Source organism: Suricata suricatta, chromosome 1 (genome assembly GCF_006229205.1).
Source record: "Suricata suricatta isolate VVHF042 chromosome 1, meerkat_22Aug2017_6uvM2_HiC, whole genome shotgun sequence".
In the NCBI taxonomy this organism is placed as follows: domain Eukaryota; kingdom Metazoa; phylum Chordata; class Mammalia; order Carnivora; family Herpestidae; genus Suricata; species Suricata suricatta.
In genome coordinates, this window is record NC_043700.1 from 49,165,297 (window position 1) to 49,178,083 (window position 12,787).

At 51.6% G+C, this 12,787-nt stretch overlaps 1 protein-coding gene across 1 annotated transcript; it reads right to left on the minus strand.

The window, feature by feature from the left end:
• Positions 1-1,847: 1,847 nt before the first annotated feature.
• On the minus strand, positions 1,848-9,171 carry SOX7 (SRY-box transcription factor 7). The gene is made up of 2 exons (XM_029938569.1): positions 8,872-9,171; positions 1,848-4,634 (listed from the first exon to the last, which is right to left on the minus strand). Exons 1-2 carry the CDS (start codon positions 9,107-9,109, stop codon positions 3,712-3,714), a joined length of 1,161 nt encoding a protein of 386 aa, XP_029794429.1. The 5' UTR covers positions 9,110-9,171; the 3' UTR covers positions 1,848-3,711.
• Between the last annotated feature and the right edge of the window lie 3,616 nt (positions 9,172-12,787).

Genomic DNA, 12,787 nt, shown 5'->3' on the forward strand with positions numbered 1-12,787 from the left:
TTCAGAGAACAATAGGCTTTTCATGCAGCAGGTACACCATGGTTGGGACTGTGGGGGCTGCTGTGAAAGGCTTCTGGAAAAAGGAAGAAGGGTAGCCATAGAGACACTCACATGGGAGCTGTGGATCCTGAAGCTCGCACAGTTGGAAAGACGAGGGGGCAGGGAATGTGAGTACATTACCAGGGCTAATAAAGGACAAGTCCGGAAGCCTGAACCACATTGCATTCACATGACCCCACTTCTGTGCTCACCCTGGGAGCCATGGGTGATGAGCAGGTACTGAAGGATCTCAAGGAAGAGTGAAATAGTAACATCTACACTTTAGGGGGAAAATGGACAACTGTGCATACCCATCAGTTCTCATCAGCCAAAGCAAAAGGTGCTCTTGTCACTGGGGACAGATGGGTTCTCAGAATGAGCAGCTGAAACTTGGAAATACTCCTGGCTTCTGGACACAACTGTTTCACTCATAGCTGAGCCAAAGTGAAAGAGCAGCGCTGTCGCCTGCCTGTTTCCTGCCCTCCCTGAGGCAGGGACAATGCCCCCACCCCCACAGTATGTCCTGGAATGAAATATGCCCATTTGGCAGTGCTGATGGTCCATGTCCTGAACAGACACTGCCCAAGCAGTCCTGTAGCCAGCTGATGACCCTGCAGACTGGCACTGTCAGCCAGCCATGGTGGTGGGCCTGGACAGCAATGAATTCGAGCCTCATCTCACTCTGACCCTATATTTCCTCTTTGTTCATTCTCTCTTTCCCTTGGCTGTGAGACGCATGAATTGGACTGCATGTAATTCCATGCCACGGTGAAGCGCTAAAAAAGGCATGAAGCCTCTAGTTGTGAGACCATTTGGCAATGCTGCCAACGAACAAACGTATCCTATGAAGTGTTGAAACCCCAGCTCCCCTAACTGAGCAGGGTGAGCTATACCACACCCCCTCCCACCCTGGGCCTCAGTGTCCCAGGCTGCACAAAGGGGGGATGGGTGACAGGGCCTCACCTGCGATTGTGGATGAGAATTAATCCATAAGACTTGCCATAAATCTCCCTACAGCTATAACATGCTATTAAACTAATGACTATAGATTATGATCGGAATTGAAGGACGAACATATGCCCATTTGGGCCGTCCCAGAACCCACTCATTGGCCCAGAGAGCCTGGGAGAACACAAGGCTACCCTTGACTTAAACAAGTTACAACTGCTTCCCCGTGGAGAGGAGCCAGGCATGGTGACCCGCAAGGGGACTGAGTAATCATCCGTTTTTTCCAGGCACTTCTTGGCTGGGATTTTAATCCTAAACCTCACAAGATGTTACATCCTCTAATTACCAAGCTGAGTGTTTCTCTGCCTTCTCCACACATTCCACCTGGTTTGGGGGAGCCAGTGGTGTCTTGTTGTGCCACATCGATAAATGCATAGAAAAGAGGGAAAGCTATGTATTTTTCTAGATTATTTCAAAGAAGGAAAACATGTAGTAGCCTTACGGAAACTAGTAATTGGGCAGAACTATCTTGAGAGCACCAGATAATCACCTCATTCTACTTTACAAGTGTGAAGTCACCCTGAGAAGAAAATTGTTTTGCAGATTAGGTTATAAACTAGTCTTTTCTTTCAATATTAATGATAACAATATTGTTTCCAATGTGTCAAATTAGGCTCGATCTCTTCACCGTAATTCATAAAATAAAATAAACCACCCCTACAAGATAACTTTTTAAAATAAAAAAAACTTGATGTAGAAAATATTTTGACCGACATTATAAAGTAGAACTGGGCATAATATCTACGCCTCCCTTGAAAATTGTTTCTGTTTGTAAAACTCTATTTCAAATGACAGCATGGTCATGGTACAAAAACATTTATTTAAATTAAATATTTTAGACAGATCAATATCTACAACTGTTCCAAACCATGTGTAGTTCTTACAAAAAAAAAAATTGGAACAGTTTAGCTTAATGTCTGTGATAATGTTTTACAAGATTATTAATATACATTCTGGACTGCACCAGTCAATCATATTGTCAATGATTTACTATTTATTACCAAACATATACAGCAATAGCATAAGGATTAATTATATCTTATAAGTAATTTTACAGTAGGACTCCTTAGAAGAAAAAAAAAGGATCTCTCAATGATATAAAATATAAGCTGAAAATAGGAGAATATATAAAACACTTACATATTTCAAACAGGCAATAATAATATGCTGCCATTGAAAGACAGACAGCTGTCTTTTCACTCATTACTAGTTATGTTCCTTCAAAGGAGGTTTGGGGAAAGGATGGAAATGTTTTTGGGGTGGGGTCAGGGCTCAGAAATATTTTCTAAATCACAGTGCGTTTCTGTTCTTTGGGAATTAAGTATAGTGAAGGGGAAGTTGTTTTGAAGTGTTGGCTGAAGGTGCTACCAAGAATCAGCTGGCTGGGAAGGCGATCTTTGAATTCATGGCCAACTCAGGGGTGGAGGAAGAACAGTGAAGAAGAGAAAAAGAAATCCTGGGAAACAGTGAAGAAGAGAAAAAGAAATCCTGGGAAAGGAAGAAGGGGAGTCGGAGACAGAGAGAAGGAAGCTCTTTTTGCACCTGCACAGGGGAGGTATGATGAAATTTTGCTCAAGAAATCAACATATCTAGATTGGAGGTAAGTGACGTTGCTCTGTAGAAATTCTTTTTAGGTTCCCAGTTCTTTGGGTCATTAGGAACAGGGAGTTGACAACAAGAGTATCTGATCTAGGCTGCGCAGACATGTATGAAAGCGTGTGTGTTGTGCATGTCCCACACACACACTGTATATATTCAGGCTGTATATATTCTCTTGAAATGTCTGTTTAATAAGAAATAATTGATTTTCTAAAATATGTTTTAAAAACAATAGTTTGAATTCAATCTCATTTTCAATGATGCAGTCAAGCCTAGCGGTTAATTTTCCAAATCAAGATGGGTGTTGTTTCTCAAATTGGAGGAGTCCTTTTGAAAGACCGTGATCATTCTGAAATGCAGTGCGAGTGCAGAAAGTTCGAGGGCTGTGCACAGTTATCATTAGGTTGGCCATCAATGAACTTACTAGGTCAAACTTCGTTTTCCTTTTAATTAGCCTTGAAGGAATCCTAGATCAGAAAACCCGGGAGCAGAAGGGGTCTTAGATATCAAGTCTGTCCCCCACTTCCTAGGTCAGGAGAGGAGGGAGTTGGGGGGTGGGGGAGAGGCTGGAAGAGGAAGAGAGACCAGTGGTAGTTCCACCAATCCTCTGAGGCAGAACTGGGGCTGGAGCCGGAGTCCCCTGGACCCCAGCTCGGGGTCTCCTCACAGAGAGTGCCCAAAGATCTGCACGGCTGTGCCCCATGCGGCTGTATCAGAAGCTAGAGATGTATGAAAGTCTCTGAGATCTCACAGGATTGTTTCCGTGATGGGAAGTGGGACAAATAAATGAAAATCTACCGGGAAACTATCTTTCAGCAACTACCTTGCCTTATTCCCAGGGTGTAGTCAAAGAAAACCCGTTTGAAGGAATACACTCAAAAACGCTGCAGGGAGCGCGAAGGGACGCTCAGATCGGCAGAGCCCGGTTCTGCCCCCGCTGACAGTTCAGACCTGCACACGCAGAGCGATTGAAGGAAAGCTGGTAGCGCGGAGCCATCGGCTCTGCTCAGAGCGCGGGAAGAAGAGGGCTCCGGCGAGGCGGGGCTGGGCTGGCTGCCTCGGACTCTATGACACGCTGTAGCTGTTGTAGTACGTGGCCGTGGCATCAGCCAGCACGGAGATAAGGCTGGTCTCTGTGGGGCCTGTCGATGTCACCTGGGAGACCTGGGCATGCCCACTGAGAGCCACAGCCCCTGCAGCAGAGTCTGGGTGGGCAGGATTGTTCAAATATTGGTCGAACTCATTGCGATCCATGTCCCCCAGGAGTTCCACCTGGCTCAGCTGATCCAGGGCGTCAAAGCCAGGGTGCTCGGGAGGGGGGGAGAGCTGGCCCAAGTGGGCGTGGAGGCTGGAGTGGAGAGGGTGGTAGGTGGTAGGCGAGTAATAGGCAGGAGACGGGGGACAGGTGGGTACAGTGGACATCATAGAGACGCCTGGGGACTGGCCAAGGGCCAGGGAACCCAGGGGGTGACTGCAGTGGAGGGGGCTGGGGGCATACTCTGGTGAGTAAGGGGGCCCCGGCAGGTGGGGGATGCGGCGGGAGTGCGCATGCTCCTCCTGGCAGGGAGACGAGAAGAAGGTCTGCTCCGGCTCCAGCACGTCCAGGGGCGACATTTCCGGGGGCGTGGGCAGCCCGTACGGGTAAGTGTCCACGCTGCCCGGGGTGCCGCCACCGCCGGTCGGCCCTTCGTGGTAGCAGCCCCGCAGGCTTGGCAGGGCGGAGCCCGGGGAGTACTCACCCCTGTCCTCCTTCTCCCCTAGCGGCCCCCGGCCGCCACCCCGCTTCTCCGGCAGAGCGTTCTGGTCTCGGGAGAGGGAGCTCAGGAGGAAGCCCGCATCCACACGCTTGCAGAGACGCTTGGCCTGCTTCTTCCTGCGAGGACGGTACTTGTAGTTGGGGTAGTCCTGCATGTGCTGCAGGCGTAGCCGCTCCGCCTCGTCCACGTAGGGCCTCTTCTGGGACAGTGTCAGCGCCTTCCACGACTTTCCTGCTCACACAAATCAGAGAAGGCCACTTTCAGCATCCGTGCGGCTTCGGGAGGCAGGCCGGTGCCCTTGTCTCAGCATCCCAGCATCCAGCATCCACACTCGCACGCGCCCTCGGCCTCTGTCCCTCATCCCACCTGCGGGTTCCCCCACTCCACAAAGCACACAGAGGACACGGCCCTCCTCACACCCCCTTCCTAGCACTGTGAGGCCAAGCAGCCTCTCGCGCTTGCATCCTGCAAAACCACTCAAGGCAACCGCGCTCACCATCACATCACCTCCCCTATAAATGTGAGCCATGCAGGATTCACAGTGAAAGGCCCACCAGACCCGGGGGTCAGACTCAAGATAAAAAATATATAACGACTACGTTGATTTGGGCTCTTTTTTATCCTTAGTGGATCAAGTCCACAAATTATTTGTGCATTTTCATGAAAACTCTCAGCCTTTGCTGATTATTGCTGTCTCTCAGGAAGTGATGCTGTATTTATTTATGGCATAAATTTCACAGGCCTTCTTGTGAGGGAACTCAGGCTCAGTCAATCATTTCACAGATGTAAGTAAATTATAGGACCTCACTTAAGGTAACAGACCATTATCCCTCAAATCTGAAGGTCAGTTATGACTCTGCCATATAAAGATGGTGGCCTGAATGCTAGCATCTGCCTGCAACATGCACATCCACATGCACGCACATACACACACAGGCATGCACATGCACACAGGTGTGCCAGCACACAATCATGCCAAAGCCTCCTGTCACCTACTTAGCACCCTTGCACTATAGCAGGGGGCAACTTCTCAGTCTTTGATTCTTCCTGCAGAAGCAAATTCTTTAACTTCCCTGGGACTCTATAAAATGTATTGTGATACTATCCAATTCAAAACTCTCTCTTTAAGAAGCATCCCACACTTGTATCCCACTGGTGCTAAAATGCTGGTTTAATTTGAGTCTTTTCTATGCATCCTTACTCCCTTTTGTATCACTTGGTAAATTGCTTTAGCACCTGTCAGTACATTCATTGCACATCCCTCTCTGGTTGCTGGTTTTCTGGAGGTCATTTCTGGACCCCTCAGATTGTTACCTCCTAGGGTGGGCTCTGCAAATTTGAAAGTTCCCCACATGGTTCTGATGTATCCTAAGGTTTGAGACCTACTCGTCCAGAGGGTAAGCACCCTCATCCCCAAGCCCTATAAGGAAAGGGGCCACATGTCCCGCCTAGAGTGCTCTGCACAGAGCCCAGTGCAGAGGTGTGTGTAACTGCCGCCTGGGTACCCCACTGGCTGAATGCGTGCCTGGCCTTCAAAGGAGGAGGAGGATTGATTACTAAAGGCACCCTACCACTGGGGTGAACATGTAGAATCATTGTGACAGAGTTGTCAATTAATATAATTAGCTGTCACTTAAAAGGGCAACTTGAAAGTGTCAGGAGCTCTGGATTTAGGGTTGGTCAGCAGTTCCCAGCCAATGGCTGAGACTGTAAAGTTGTCGCAAGAGGCCCAAGATCCAGGCACACGCCATACCCTGTCTCTGGACTGAATATAAAATGGGACTCTAGGGGTGCCTGGGAGGCTCAGTCGGTTGAGCGTCCGACTTCAGCTCAGGTCATGATCTCATGGTTTGTGGGTTTGAGCTCCATGTCGGGCTCTGTACTGACAGCTCAGCGCCTGGAGCCTGCTTCAGATTCTGTGTCTCTTTCTCTCTCTGCTCCTTCCCTGTTCAGGCTCTGTCTCTGTCTCTGTCTCTCAAAAACAAATAAACATAAAAAAAAAAAGATTTAAAATGGGACTCTAGTTTCTAAGTGTACATGGATGTCATACTATTAATAAACTAGCCATTGTAAAATACAACTATATGTAAAACCGTGCTAAAAAAACACCAATGCTGCTGGGTGATGTTTTTAATGTTAAAAATGGGAAAGCTTACAGTCAAGAGAGTTGAGGCTCTTTCCTAGGTCAGAAAAGAAAGGGCTGGACGAGATCATGGAGTGGAAGTTGATCATCCTGCCACCCTCCTATTAACAGGTGTAGAAAGTCTGCATTTTAAAAATATGTTGGTTCCTCTTACCCAGGGCCAGGAGCTGTGTAGTTAAGCAGGAAGGAATCAGAGTCTTTCCTGCAAAATGAACTATAACCTCTGGAGGCCTAAATGCAAATTGCCAACAGGGATCAGCTCACTAGAGGCATTTGTCAGACAGGTCTTTCTGCCTGCCCTTTACCTGGGAGCAGGCAGCCCAGATGACAAGGCTCCCTAGCCTAAGCTCCTCTCCCACCTCTGGCCTGAGCCTGCAACAGAAACCTCACTCTGTCCTGGTCACAAGAGCTGCACTTCAGCAAGAGGCACAGCGCCTGGTCCCACTGAAAAAAAAAAAAAAAAACCTTGAGAAGTCCATACACACAAAAAAGTGTTTTCATTTCTTTAGAAACCTGAAGAAAAAAGGGCACCAGTGGCTCGGTCGGTTAAGCAATGGACCCTTGATTTCAGCTTAGGTCATGATCTCATGGTACCTGAGTTTGAGCCCAGTATCAGTTCCAGAGGTCCAGCCCAGTATCTGGCTCTGCGCTGATGGTGGGGAGCCTGCTTGGGATTCTCTGTCTCCCCCTCTCTCTGCCCCTACCCACCCCTTTCAAAATAAATAAATAAACTTTAGGGGCACATGGGTGGCTTAGTCAGTTAAGCTTCCAACTCAGCTCAGGTCATGATCTCAGGGTTCGAGCTGGCATCAGGCTCTGTGCTGAAAGCTAGTTCAGAGCCTGGAGCCTGTCTTCGGGTTCTATGTCTCCCTCTTTCTCTGACCCTCCCCTGCTTACGAAGTCTCTCTCTCTCTCAAAAATAAATAAAAAACATTTTAAAAATTCAAAATAAATAAATAAACTTTTAAAAATGAAATCTGAAGAGAAAAATGAACTTTTAAATAAATGCTCTACTGGTGTATACATATATATATTAATATAGTTGTCTTTATGCCACGGCAGTATGAAATATAATTTTAAATATTTTTATGGAGAAAGGTGCTCACTAAGACACTGACCCACCATCGTGTCCTAAATCCATCTAGCCACTGGTTTGGGCCATGGGTAGCAGACCTTTTGAAACCAGCTGCTTTGAAAAGCCGCCCTGACAGGAGGGACCCTCTCTGGGGGCCTGCAGGTTTAGCCAGGGGGAAGGTGGGTGTCAGCCCTCAGTCACAGTTCTGAGCTCTAGAGGGAAAATGAAAAAAGGCTCAGTTCTGGGCAGGGTGGGGTTCGGGAGGGTCAGGCCAGCCTGGGGTGAGCCCAGACGGTCCCTTCTCTAAGGGCCTGGCACCCACTGTGCCTACGAAATGCTGTGAAAGGTTTCCACCACTTAAAATGAATAAAAATACATCGAAAGGCAAAAGGTTAGGAGTAGCGCAAGTAGCAGAGCGGAGCTCAAAGTGCTCAGCTCCAGACTGGGAGAGAAGCCCCGATGAAACCCGGTTTGAACTCCGGTTTTTTTCGGACATGATCTAACATCCTTTTTCTGGGCTCACCCAGGTCTGACTTGTCCCTGTCCTCTGCTGGGACTGCCCAGCAGCCCTGGGAAAGTGGCGGGCTCCGGGACAGACCTCGCTGGCGGCCCTGAGCATCCCAGTCAAATTATCTATGCTCCTGCGATTGAGAAATACACTTTCGAATCGAGTCTCTTTGCGTACTTTTCGCTCTTGGTTTAACAATTCAGTTAAAGAAGGGCTGCGTTCTCAAAAGCTCTCTCTTCACGAATATTCGTTAATAATACCGCAACGACCTTCCGTGATTGCGCCAGTGCTAAAGCGCTGGGAATGGTGAGTTTCCCGCTTCGGCATTCCCAGCAAACACCGGTTCCACTCGGCCTCGGCGCTTCGGTCGCGACCTGTAGGTGCGCGCGGGTCTCCGTAGCCGGGTTACCCCTGGGACCCCCAAACTCCGTTTCTGTTCCCGCCAATGGGCTTCCTGGCTCACCCCAGTGGGCCGCGCAGTTTCACTTTGGGCCTCGTCAGGTGTCCCTGCTCTGAATCCCGGGCACTGCGGGCACACCCACGCTCGCGCAGATGCCCAACCTCTCCGGCACAGCGAGCTCCCGCGCTCCCCGAGCATACCCACTCGCAGGCTCCTACCCACGCTCCGCGCGCTCGCCGGCCCCCCGCCCGGCCCCCAACCTGGAGCCCCCCGGCCCGCCCCCACCCGCACCCCAGCCCGCCGACCTCCCGGGGCGCCTCGCCCGCCCGCTTGCTTACTCACCCAGCATCTTGCTGAGCTCGGCGTTGTGCAGGTCCGGGTTCTGCACCGCCAGACGTTTCCTCTCGTCCTTGGCCCACACCATGAAGGCGTTCATGGGCCGCCGGATACGACTCTCCGAGCCCTTGTCCCCCGGTGGGCGGGGGGCGGCCGGTGGCGACAGCCCATCCGACAGTTCGGCTTCCAGGGCCGGGCACTCGAGCCCCTCGGGCCACGGGTAAGCTCCCAAAAGCGAGGCCATGGCCGCACGGGGGTCCCCTCGTTTCGCCTCTCCGGGCAGGCGCTGACCTGGCCCTCGCACGGGTCGGGCGTCCAACTTGGCTGGCAGCCGCGGCCCTTCCCCTTATTTATCAGCTTCGGGCGGCAGCGTCCTCCAATGACTCTCGAAGGCGGCGCGGCCCCTCCCTCCGTCTCGGCGAGGGCCCACTCCCAGCGTCCAGGGCCACCGCGTCCCCGCTGCGACCTGCCAGGAGGGGGAGACGGGAGGGAGGGCCACTTCCCGGCTCCCTCCCCGGCCCGCCCCTCTGCCTCCAGAGTCCCTCCCGGGAATCCGCGCCCGGACGCCCCCGGGACCTCCTCTCGCCCGCCCGCTCCCGGTGCAGGTGTCGCAGGCCGGGAGGCTGGCGCCGCCCGCAGTCACCTCGCCCGGGAGCGGGAGCCAGACCCCCAAACCCTTGTCTCAACTGTTGGTGGCCTCCCCGAACCAGGCTCCACCGACTCCTCCGCCGCCTGGACTCCCATGGAGAACCGAAGCCAAACAGGTTTCGCTGGTCAGGGCCGGGCGCAAGAGACATTGACCATGAATCCCCCGAGAGCAGCCCATGAACAGTTCTTGAGAGAACATTTCTACTCTTTTTCTAAAACGACCCGGGCCTCGCCCCCAGCCAACTTTGGCGGCCAGACACTGGCCAGGGCTGGCGCTGCGCGCTCCGCGTGGGGTTCTATGTAGCGTTCACGGGGCCTCTTCTACGCCTGGAGGCTACTTGGCTGTCCCGAAGGCTCCTCTGCGTTCTCAGATCCCCTTTATTCACCCCATCACTAAAGTCTCTCCTTTAACACCTTTAGTCGCACAACAGCCTCCTCTCCGATGTCCGCAAGGTCTCCAGCTCCCTCCCCTCTAGCTCTTCTCTAAGGGAATTTCCTTCTGGTTGTAGTTTCTCTTTTCTTGTCCTGCTCCTCAGAATCCTTGCTCTGGCGTTCCCCCATGACTTTCTGAGTTCTTCTCATCCTGACACCCCAGAGATAGGCCACTGGTGCTGGGCCTGAGCTCATCTCGGAGGGTTGAAGGCTGGGAGCCCTCAACAGTTGGCAGTCTCTCCAAATGCCAGAGGGCTGCCCCTCGCCCCAGAGGACAGCTCCTTCCATACCTGGTCCTGTGCGCAGGGCTGTGCTCCCGGCTCTTACTTCAGCTCTGGCACACAGTAGGCGCTCAGGAACTGCCCAATAAGTTAGTGAGTAAATAAGTCTTACTTATTTACTACCTGTATAAAACTTGGCAATCATAAAGCTTGATCAGATCCTGGAATTCAATCTACAAATATTTACTGAGCTCCATCCCTGTTCAGGGCTTAGCAGAGGTGACCCTGAAAGGAGGTAGTATTGTCATGGAGGATGGTGGGAGGACCTTGAGGTCTGGAGTCAAGACCTGTATTCAGTACTTGATCACTTAATATGTGACTCTGGGCAAGTCACATATCTCTGGAGGCCTTTTTTCCTAAACCTGATGACTATGATAAGACTTGAACTCACATGGTTGTGAAGATTTGGTGAGATAATACATGTGAAAGTTTAAATTCTACATGATGCTTGATGTTAATATAACTCTAGACGTAAAGCCCTGTGAATTCAAAGACCAAATTACAATGTCCCGGTGCACCCTGAATTCACAGTGCCTCGTGTGCAACCCACAGTACCGGACAGGCCCCCGCGGACCCCAAAGCAAATGGATAGGGAAATGCAACTTCTCCGTGTTTAAGTCCCAGTTTTAACCTATAGAGCCCAGGATAATTTTATCCCAGACCGTGCTTTGCACATAAAATAGATGGCTTAGTTTTTTCTCTCCTTTCTGGGCAGGATTCAGGAGCAGCAATCAAGGCCCATGTGCTCCACCAGCTACTCTCCTGGGGCCAGTGTGATCAGCAAAGGGAGCGGTTCTGGCTGGAAAGTGGGTGACCAACAACCGGGAGAGCATCCTGGAACCCAAGGTGGAGCGGCGGGGCTAGCTGGCGCCAGGGACAGATCAGGGAGAGGGAGAAGGCGGGGTGCGGAGAGAGTGTATCCACGGTCTAGGCGGACTTCCCTACCCCGGCGAGCCTAGGTCATTTCCCGTGTTGGACCCCTCTGCCAGAAATTCCTCAAGAAAAATCCCCAGGCCAGAATACTCTTAAGAGCCGCGGGGATCTAGGGCCGCGCCAGGCGGGGGGGAGGGCAGCTCGTTGCGGGTGGGGAAAGGAGAAGGGATCTCTCTCATCTGGGATACTTGTGCTGCAGTCGTGGGCTCTGGAAGAATTCGGTTTCGACCCTTTCCAGGCCTACGCTGCTGCAGAGCGCAGATTGTGCTCGGCCCGGGTCAGCTGCTTTTAGGGGACAGCGCCCCCTTGCCGACGGTGGGCGTTCCCACTGCCCACCCCCCAACCCCCGCCTCTGGCGCCCTGCCTGCTTGGTTCCGGTGCAGAGCGCGCACGCAGCGGGGCCGCGCCCAGGCACCAGGTTAGGAAGAGGCGCTGGCCGCGGGTAGAGTAGAGCGGTCAAGTTGGATTCTTGAGACCTTTGGCAAAATTGGAGAAAACAGTGGGGGCGGACCCAGAGAGAATACACGTTGTAATTGTTGTTTCCAATTGTTTAATTTCTTGCGTTTTGTCTGGAGGGAGCGCAGGAGACTGGTTCCCCAGAACCTGGGCATTAACCACCACAAGGCTAGCTCGGGCGCCGCCCTCAACGTGTGAGCTATTTGCTCACGGGAACCTGGGCTCTTTTGCTCGCTCTATACCTTCACGTCTTAATTTGCACACACCTATTGATTCACCTGGTCAACTTTATGCGAACGTGCCCTGGTGCAGGCGGTGCTAAGGGATGCGAGTCCCTGTGGTCCCTCTGCCTCTCTGGTCACTGCGACATTCAGTCCTCCAGAACTCCGTGTAGACCTCAAGCATCTCCAAATCCCGGGGCTTGGAGGGCTGAGCGGGAGGGCCAAGACTGGTGCCCTATATCCGCCAGACACCCCCGACACCTGCTCTGGCCTGCGGGGGGCCCAAGGCGAGGCCTGCTGTTGGTCCAGAGGCTCAGAGGCACATCCGCAGACTCCGCTCCGTGAATCCGCAAGCAGACGAATCAGGGAGCCTCCAGCAGTGGCAGCGGGATGGGATGGGGGTTTCTGCAGAAATCGAAGAGCCCAGAGTTCCCGAAGAAGTCTGTGTGTGACGACTCGGGGACACAGTGGACACGGTGCGAGTACCACGCAGCAGACCTGTCGGCACATAGATGCAAGCCTTCCTTTTCCTGTGTGTACTGTGTGAACTGCGCTCTCTGCTCCTGCTCAAAAGACTTTTGCTTTCCTTCCTTCCTTCCTTTTCTTTTTCCTTTCCTACTTAACTGTTTCCCTTCCTCCCTCCTTCCCCTTTTTTTCTCCTCTCCTCCCCCCTCCCCTTACTCCTTGCTCTGCCCTCCTTTCCCTGTTTTTCTTTAGCTCAGTAGCTCATTGAACTTGAACTTCAGTTTCCAGAAACTGGGAACTTAAGGTCCAAAACCCCGAGTGTAAATTGCTGCAACTTACTAGCGGTGTCATGATAGTTCATTTACTTGATCTCAGCCTCAGTTTCTTTATTTGTAAAATGGGGATAAAATCAGGATTACTGATATAGTATTTGTGAAATATCCTCCTATACTTTAAAGAATTGAGAAATGTTACAATAAATGGATG

What these genes read in the sequence shown, in the direction of transcription:
- SOX7 (XM_029938569.1), bottom strand. Translation starts at nt 9,109, where the DNA reads ATGGCCTCGCTTTTGGGAGCTTACCCGTGGCCCGAGGGGCTCGAGTGC. An exon ending in CGAGCTCAGCAAGATGCTGG is followed by an intron (nt 4,635 to 8,871) that starts GTGAGTAAGCAA and finishes TTGTGTGAGCAG; the next exon opens with GAAAGTCGTGGAAGGCGCTG.